General features: G+C 40.9%; 2 protein-coding genes across 2 annotated transcripts; both read right to left on the reverse strand.

The window, feature by feature from the left end:
• LOC145901961 (organic cation/carnitine transporter 2-like) lies at window positions 1-3,542 on the reverse strand. Its single transcript, XM_082989782.1, has 10 exons — window positions 3,366-3,542; window positions 3,106-3,276; window positions 2,847-2,950; window positions 2,627-2,781; window positions 2,313-2,481; window positions 2,037-2,172; window positions 1,738-1,859; window positions 939-1,153; window positions 387-569; window positions 1-146 (listed from the first exon to the last, which is right to left on the reverse strand). The coding sequence occupies exons 1-10, from the start codon at window positions 3,540-3,542 to the stop codon at window positions 1-3; spliced, it is 1,578 nt and encodes a 525-aa protein (XP_082845908.1).
• A 2,530-nt stretch (window positions 3,543-6,072) lies between these two features.
• On the reverse strand, window positions 6,073-8,751 carry LOC145902439 (organic cation/carnitine transporter 2-like). Its single transcript, XM_082990403.1, has 9 exons — window positions 8,702-8,751; window positions 8,481-8,635; window positions 8,253-8,421; window positions 7,869-8,004; window positions 7,659-7,780; window positions 7,042-7,256; window positions 6,674-6,856; window positions 6,341-6,482; window positions 6,073-6,214 (listed from the first exon to the last, which is right to left on the reverse strand). Exons 1-9 carry the CDS (start codon window positions 8,749-8,751, stop codon window positions 6,142-6,144), a joined length of 1,245 nt encoding a protein of 414 aa, XP_082846529.1. The 3' UTR covers window positions 6,073-6,141.
• Window positions 8,752-9,007: the final 256 nt, after the last annotated feature.

Raw genomic sequence — 9,007 nt, forward strand, 5'->3', positions numbered from 1 at the left:
TCACGGTTTTAGAAGTTTGGCGTCATCTATGGAATCGGGAAGGACTTTTCCTTTTGTTTCCGGCAAAACTAGGATTGAAATGAGGGACGAGACGCAAGCCAATCCTCCCATGATGAGAAAGGGCACAAAATAGCTGCTTGTTTCACCTGTAGCAAAGTAATAAATAAATAGATTTATAAAATTATAAATTTACCGATTTTCTTGTAGTATTAATAGCTTGGAGTAACGGTTTTCAACCAACAACTATTCTTCATTGCATTTTACTCTGGTTGCAAAAGACTTGCAATGACCTTAGAACCCATAGTAACGGTTTCCAAGCAAAGAACTAGAAATATTTTCCAGAGGCCTTAGTACTTGTCACATAAATTTAAACATGTACATCCTACCTATATACATGAGATAAGGCGCCACAAAACCGCCAATCTTCCCAGCGGCCGATGCGAATCCGAGTGATGCATTTCTCAGTAAAGTGGGCGACATTTCACCGGTGATGCTGAAGTTAATGTAGAAGGCGCCGATTACAAACGTCTTTCCGATGATCACAAGTGCTGTCATGCCGACGGCACTGGCTGGAAAAAATATCGTTTGATACTGTATCTGCTAGCTATGTGGTTACTTATATATGCGACCCTATTAAAGACTGCATGAAGCGAAGTGTGATTAGAAGAAGGAAAATCTGGCATTTTTAAACATCGTGTGTAACGGGAAACCAAAATTTCAATCAATTCTTTAATAAAAAAGAGAAGGCCCTCGTTTTTCCTGTTCATAAGTGGCCAAACTAAAGACTGACTAAAATAGTATGCTATGGATTATATTACAGAAGACGTTTCGAACTCTAACTTTGTTCATTATCAGTACCTGAATGAGAATGCGTGTATATTTAGAAAACTCCGTACATTAACAAAAACTTTTTATAAACAAACGAGGGCTTCCTTTACCCGCCTCCACGAAAGGAGCAACGGCGAGACACACTCCTCCCGCTCCCATAAGAAGTGAAAGAGGAAGAGGTCTTCCGATCCACTGGATCAGCAGGAAGCCCAAAATGATGCCAGGGTACTCCAAAATACCCGAGATGGCAGCGTTCCAAAATCGATCCCCGCTTAATGCACTTATGTTGAGAGCCAAGCCAAAATACACGATGTTGGTTACGATCCTATTGAACATAAATCATCAAAAAATTGCTAAATTTTCAAGTGATGGGAGTCAAATTTTCAATAACAGCAAGTGGGGCCAATAACATATGATTGAGCTGCAGACAAATGGCCTCTATTTCGACTTATAAGGCCTCATCAGTGCAGCTTGGTGACTCTTAGACGAAATTGCCGATGAAACGGTCAGGCACAGACTAGGCAAAAACTTGTTAGGCAATAACAGGTTCTAACGCAGTGATTCCCAACCTTTTTGTGGTTGCGCACCACTTGGAGATAAAACAATTTTGACGCGTATCATCTAGTTGTGTGCTACAAAGTAACCTAGGGATTGAAGTAACAAACGTTTAGAGATCACTAACGATTTTTTCAATTCGAACCAGATCCGCAAATTACGGAAAGGTGCTCGCGTATACCACCTGGAACGCCGTCGCGTACCACCTGTTGGGAAACACTACTCTAACGCGACTCATTTACAATAGGTTATCTCAATATTGAAAAATAACTAAGATCCCCTAAATTAAGTCATCAACCGGTCGATGTTGAATCAGTTTTGTAAATTGGTTCCAAGTTACTCGCAGACGCTTACCATGATAAGGCAGCAGCAAACATGCGCCAACGCAATGTGGGAACTGTCAATAGATGATATAGGGCAATTGGTTTTGATTTATCGTCTACTAAATCCACTGCATCCATCATTTTTTCCTCCTCCTGTTGTAGTAAAAGAAATTTTGGCAGTTGTTTTGACGCAAAAACGTTTCGCTCCAAAACACCCCCAACTGCGGGGTTAACCTAATAAAGAATGAAACATATAATAATCTTTACCACGAGTGAATCTTTTACCACAGGTTGTAAACCTTATTGACACGAAGGTCCATACAAGCTCACCTCAGACTTAAAAACCGCCATCACGTCAAACTCAGGTGAGGGTTTTTTGTTGATTTTGGCGATGTTACTCAGCACAGTTACTGCTTCCCTGTGTTTTCCGGATGATAGAAGCCAGTATGGAGATTCTGGGAGTAACCTGTAGGTAGAGAGTTACCTAACGTTTTATGGCACTGAAAATTACTTAGACAGAAACGTGCTAAAAGCTCAGGTACATGAAAGCATAACATTGGCAAATAAACGAATATAAGTTAAAAACATATAGGTAGGAACAACTACCAATAAAATGGTATATAAAGAATTCCAAGAAGGCCTGAGCATCTCATCAACCACCTCCAGTCCTTGAACAAGAAACCCAAAGCCGGAACAATTGAGGCTCCGAAGCAGTAGCCGCCATACAAGCTTAGTGATACCTTGTTCCTGTGCTTTTTGCCCACAAGCTCGTTCCCTGCAAGAATACCAGTCCCCAGTCAGAGTTGCATGTCGGGTCGGGGTTTAATTTGATAAATTTGGACAGAATTCAGACCCGAAATAGCTCGTATTTTGTTAACCAATGGCATAAACAGAAGATCGCTTGTGCTGCGGAAACGAACCAAGAACGAATGAAGTCGTGTATGAGGAGTAGATAGGAACGCCCACTAGTGTCCGAAGGACGATGTAGAAAGTCATGGTGGGTGAAAACCCTATGGCGAAGAACAGAGAAAATTCCAGAAGCTTGGATACGAGCACCACGGGCCTACGACCGAACCTGCACCAGACAGACATAAGCATAAACCTCAACAGCGCATGTGGTCGAAATTGATAGAGTATTACCTGTCCGACATTGGGCCACCTACTAAACTTCCCATCAGTTCTCCAATCAGGAAAACGGAGATAACCAGTGGCTTTTTCCAGGCGTTGGAGCACACAAGATCAAACTAAAAACAGATATAGGGATCAACTTTTTACATAAAAATGACGTAGCGTTTGCATAGTTACTTTGCGTTTACTGTTTTATCGGGTCTCTAAATTTTTTGTGTCGAAACGTATTTTCGCATGCTTGCCAATGAACGGCCTCGTGATGACTACTAACCTCAGTAACGACCGTCGAAACGTCTGGATCAGCGTAAATCCAACCGTTGGTGCAAGTGTTGTTCGTCACCTTGTACGTAGTTACAAGCGAACCGTTTTCATTTGCACCGATTACGGTTTCGTTACAGCGACTTGTCTCATTAAAGCTGAACTTTTCTCTCGGAATCGTCACCTGGAAAATCACAACTTTAGCGTTGAAACTGAAAGCAGTACGTTGGTCTTAACGTTGCTGTTGTAAAAAGTGCATAGAAGGATTATTACCTGATTGGAGTCAACTTCGGCGAAAATCTTGCATCTATGGTCCGGCGAAAACAACGTAAAGATTATTGTGAGATTTCCCAAAGCACAAGTGAAAGCACTGCAGAAGATCACAATGCAAATTCGCTTCTGGTAAGTCCCGAATCTTCCAACTCGTTGCAACACATCCTCATACGTCATATTCCTGAATTTGCAACTTTGCAACAAAACTGCCTCAATCGTCTGCAATCTGGTTTGGAATAAAAAAAATTGCAGTTTGGCGATTACAACACTAAACAAGGAAGACAAGTTTTGCTGTAATTGTGCAACTTTGCCATTTCCTGTTTTTGGTTATAGAGATTTCACATGGATGCCTCTATAATGATAAACTATATTGGGATTAACTACCTGCCGTTGATATAAGTCTTCAAATGACAGTTAGGTCAATAAGGCCTTTCTTAAGACTGCGTCTGCGCCATCGAAACCCTTGCAAGTGTTGTTTACCAAAATCGAGCAAGTGTTGCTTACCAAAGCATTTTAAGTGTTGACTTTATCGACGCCTTATTTGCACACATGTTAAATCAGTGTGTCGCGTCTAACTCTAGACTATACTCGGGCGCCGCAGTCGGGTTAGTTTATTCGGTGTTACGAACTGTTTTTGGTGCCACAAAATGATGTGGACTGCAAACTTACTTTTTTAATATTTCTCTGGGCAGAACAAATCATCAATGGCGTCACAATCGCTTGCACTATATAATATAAGTCTATTATAAGTTACGAGCAACTACGTAATTCGTGACTAGTGCAGTCGCATTATAAGTTTAGTTGTGGCTAACAATATCCTGATAAAACAAATCCTGGCATATCGGCATGAAATCTTAACTTGTTAATATGAAAGTTACAACAAACTTAGACAATTCATTTTACCATCTCACTACACGCACATCACAAAAGCTAATTTGGAATACACATATTCTTGTTTTTTTTTTCTCTGACACATGTAACTTCCACAACCACTTCCGTAACCTGCAAAAATTTCCACCAAGCTCTGCTCACTTAATCCTCGTAAGCTACCTGTCATAAATTATTTTTACGACAAGGGAACACAACTTCGGCAAACTTAATCATTGCAAACTTCCACTGCTTTTACCACCACGTGTTTCCACTGTTACATGGAACCGACTCTTCAAACAACTCGTTAACCAAACGATAATCTCATATGTTGTTTCAACTGCAGAATCCCTTACTGCTAAATTGTATGTTGGGAATTTTACTGGTAGGTGGAGACTTTTACTTCCATTAAATTATAATTGTTCGTTCGTGCACCGCACTTTACAATTTATAGTATTTTGAGTTAAAAGTAGTGGCTGGGTTTAAATATTTTACTATCAGGTTCTCTAAGTAGCAGCGTGTAATAATCACCCTGGGCTTAAATATAAGGATCCGTTTTGTACGTGCGTCTATTCGAGTTCTACTGTGCGTAGGCTTATGTGTGTTTGTTAATAACCGGTTCGCGGAGGTCTTTTTGAAGAACTGGTCCGCACGAACCGGCACAAACCGACTGAATGCCACCACTGGCTAAAAGGCAAATACAACCTTTAGGCTGGAAAGTTTCATTCTGACTTTTCTTCTGTCATTGAATTTTGTCAGTCGTCCAATTGATGTATGAAGGCTACCATTTTATTCATACCAAGTGGCGCATTAAGGGTCTCTAGACAGGCAATTTTTACATTTTCTAATTCTTTTTAGTTATAGCAGTTGACGTTTTAAGCATATACAATAGGTAAAAAGTGCCATAGTGACCAGGGCCAGATAAATATTTTTTATACGAGGTTATATGCAAGTTACTCTTATATTGTCACTGCACAATAAAGTTATTAGGGCTATTAATAGCATCTTATGTGCCTCGGGAATATAGTGCGCAAAGTGAAACATGGGGCCTTGTTACCAACTGGAACAACAGGTTCGCGGAGGTCATAAAATCTAAAGAACTGGTTTGCACGAACCGGTTCGAACCGGTTGAATCCCACCACTGGCTGTATTTATGGTTAAATCCAAAATACTAAACCTTTGAAGTCCGTTTTAAGGACGAACTCTACGACTAACCGCTACTTATCATTTGAAAGTGTAGGGCCACCTGCATCGTATTACTTGTTCAAATAAAACTTAAAAGCGATTTTGTAATGGCGATTTTATTGATCTTACAGATGTACTTAACGCCCACAAAACATGGAGACCTTATGAGACAGCACACAGTTTAGCTACAGAAAACCTTTACGACCGCTAAAAGTTTTATTGCAAGTTCAACGGCCTTAAAAGTCAACGCCTTTTTTACTAAAGCAGAAAAAAACACCGGTTAATTGAAAAATATACCTTTAGTGTTAAACAATGTACAAATGAAGTAAACGCGTACATCTGCTTTGTCGTGGTAAACGTGCTCAAAATTTCGTGGTAATTATAAAACATTTCTCGATTAATCCGGATAACTTCCCAGTCAACCCTGTGGTGAAAATAAGAACATAAATTTACTAACAGGTGTCCGGCAAAATTGTATCCAAATCGCATGTGGCCCGTCAGTCGGATGCACAGTTCTATGCCAACATGTTTATAGTCAGTAAGTAAACAGGTAGGTAACTAAACTCAAGAATTCCGTATTGAGTAAGTTTGAAGAAAAGAAAGAGTTAAAAAAAACAGGACTACGTAATTTGGATGTAATCGATAACATGAAGTGAAAATAGGGGGTGTCGCAGTTCCCCAGTGGTCATGCACGAGTAACCACTGCCTGCCAATCGAGATTACTTTAGACACAGCTTTGTGAGTTGGGCAAACCGGAGGTTGGCCGACGTTTGAAACAGAGTTGCTGGCATCGTAACCTGCGAATAACTTTAGATATTAAAACCGCCAGAACTCTGAAGTTGTTGTTTGTCATGATAACTTGGGTTTTGCTATTTCACATCAAATTTGAGATGTTATTCTTGTCGTTTTATTGATGTACTCACGGTTTTAGAAGTTTGGCGTCATCTATGGAATCGGGAAGGACTTTTCCTTTTGTTTCAGGCAAAACTACGATTGAAATGAGGGACGAGACGCAAGCCAATACACCCATGATGAGAAACGGCACAAAATAGTTGCTTGTTTCACCTGTAGCAATAGGAAGAGGTGTAGGTTTTGTATATTGATTTGTTTGGAGGAAATATGAAATTTTCTTTAAATATCTAGTCTTTCAAGATTGTAAATTATTTTTCAAGATTGTGACTGGTTGATACACACTGTTTCGAATAAATACTATTATGATTGTTGATGCTTGGGGAACCACAGCAAGATAGTCCCACCTAAATACATGAGATAAGGCGCCACAAAGCTTCCAATCTTTCCAGCGGCCGACGCGAATCCGATCGATGCATTTCTTAGTAAAGTGGGCGACATTTCACCGGTGATGCTGAAGTTTATGTAGAAGGCGCCGATTATAAAGGTCTTTCCGATGATCACAAGTGCTGTCATACCGACGGAACTGGCTGAAAAAAACATCATTTTTTAATTGCAATCTGGGTACTTTGGTAAACATATCCTGCTTATCAAAGATGTGGCCTTATTTTCAAATAGAATGAGAAAAAAAGCAAAGTCTTTGAGAATCTCGTATGTTAAGAAAACTCCGCAAATTAACAAAATCCTTCTGTCAACAAATATAACCTCCCTTTACCCGCTTCCACGAAAGGAGCAATGGCGAGACACACTCCTCCTGCTCCCATGAGAAGCGAAAGGGGAAGAGGTCTTCCGATCCACTGGATCAGTAGGAAGCCCGAAATGATGCCAGGGAACTCCAAAATACCCGAGATGGCAGCGTTCCAAAATCGGTCCCCGCTTAATGCACTTATGTTGAGAGCCAAGCCGTAATATACCATGTTGGTCACGATCCTAAAAGATAAAGGGGGAAAATGGTAAATCAACCAATGGCAGTGGTTCCCAAACTGTGCCCATTGAGACCCCGGAGCGTGTTGTTAAGTGATCAGGGACGTCGGTAGTAATTTGTGATCGTGGGGAATTTACATTCATTCTCGTTGATAAGCATGGACTACATGCCTTAATGCGACTTCAACCAGGGCACTACTTTAACGCTTTTATTTCTAGTACTTTAAACAGCGCGAAGCAACCAGCGGTTCTCAACATTAAACAATTGAGAATTTTTTGGGTACATTGAAAATTCATGGAACTCATGCAACGGCTGCTTACGCTGGCTGTAACGCGAGTGTGGTTGATTTGCGTTTGATTGTATATTTTGAACACATTGGGATTCGAACCCTGAACCGTCTAACTTACCAGGACACGGCGGCAGCAAGCATGCGCCAACGCAACGTGGGAACTGTCAACAGGTGGAAGGGGACAATTCGTTTTGATTTATCGTCCACTGAATCCACTGCATCAACCAATTTCTTCGCCTCCTGTTATTAAAATGATTTTCCTTAAACGACCACGTAACTGGGCATTTAACAGGAAAACGTTTAAAATAAACCTTGGTAAACTCATCACCTCAGACTTAAAAACCGCCATCACGTCAAACTCAGGAGAGGGTTTTTTGTTGATTTTGGCAATTTTACTCAGCACAGTTATTGCTTCCCTGTGTTTTCCGGATGACAGAAGCCAGTATGGAGATTCTGGGAGTAACCTGTAGACAAAGTGTTTTCGTTATGTTGTTGGTATTCCGTTTTTGCTACTTGTTATTTTTAGCTAGATATATATAAACCGCACGAATTTACCATTCAATAAGGCAACAGCTTTCTACATGGCCAGAGATCTTTCGAAAACATGGTTTAAAATCGGCATGGGAAAAACCTTTCTGGTTGGTTATATCTGCACCTCCAATGTCTTACAGAGCCATATTATTGTAACAACAAAATATTTATGGACAGATACCAATAAAAACTGATGTACAAAATTCCAATAAGACCGGAGCATCTCATGAGCCATCTCCAGTCCTTTAACAAGAAACCCAATGCAGGAACAGTTGCGGCTCCGAAGCAGTAGCCGCCATATACGCTTAGCGATACCTTGTTTCTGTGCTTCTTGCCCACAAGCTCGTTCCCTACAAGAAAACTAGGTAACATTTTGCAGCATACGAAAGATTACATTGCGGAAACGAACCAAGAACGAATGAAGTCGTGTATGAGGAGTAGATAGGAAAGCCCACTAGCGCCATGAGGACAATGTAGGAAGTCATCGTGGGTGAAAACCCTATGGCGAAGAACAGAGAAAATTCCAGAAGCTTGGATACGAGCAACACGGGCCTGCGCCCAAACCTAAATGAAACACACGTAAGAATAAACCTAACAACGTACGGTTGAACCCAACTGACATAGGTTTACCTGTCCGACAATGGACCACCGACAAAACTTCCCATTAGTTCGCCAAACATGAAAAGTGACACAACGAGAGGTTTTTTCCAGGCTCTTGTGCACACCAAGTCAAACTTAAAACACACGGGGAGGAATGCTTGACTGCACGAAACCTTTCACTGCTTTACTAACCTCGGTAACGACCGTAGAAACGTCTAGATCAGCGTAAATCCAACCGTTGGTGCAAGTGTTGTTCGTTACAAGCGAACCGTTTTCGTTTGCACCGATTACGGTTTCGTTACAGCGAGTAGCCTTGGTGTAATTGAAACTTCCCCT

Source organism: Ascidia mentula, chromosome 5 (genome assembly GCF_947561715.1).
Source record: "Ascidia mentula chromosome 5, kaAscMent1.1, whole genome shotgun sequence".
NCBI classification, from domain to species: domain Eukaryota; kingdom Metazoa; phylum Chordata; class Ascidiacea; order Phlebobranchia; family Ascidiidae; genus Ascidia; species Ascidia mentula.

Bases quoted from the DNA above. Each gene is read 5' to 3' on its own strand.
- LOC145901961 (XM_082989782.1), bottom strand. From the start codon at position 3,542: ATGACGTATGAGGATGTGTTGCAACGAGTTGGAAGATTCGGGACTTAC. The intron at 3,277-3,365 runs GTAATAATCCTT...GTGATTTTCCAG, and splicing joins CCGAAGTTGACTCCAATCAG to GTGACGATTCCGAGAGAAAA. The intron at 2,951-3,105 runs GTTAGTAGTCAT...ATCTGTTTTTAG, and splicing joins TTTCGACGGTCGTTACTGAG to TTTGATCTTGTGTGCTCCAA.
- LOC145902439 (XM_082990403.1), bottom strand. From the start codon at position 8,751: ATGTTTGGCGAACTAATGGGAAGTTTTGTCGGTGGTCCATTGTCGGAC. The intron at 8,422-8,480 runs GTTCGTTTCCGC...GTTTTCTTGTAG, and splicing joins CACGACTTCATTCGTTCTTG to GGAACGAGCTTGTGGGCAAG. The intron at 8,005-8,252 runs GTATCTGTCCAT...CTTTGTCTACAG, and splicing joins TTGTACATCAGTTTTTATTG to GTTACTCCCAGAATCTCCAT.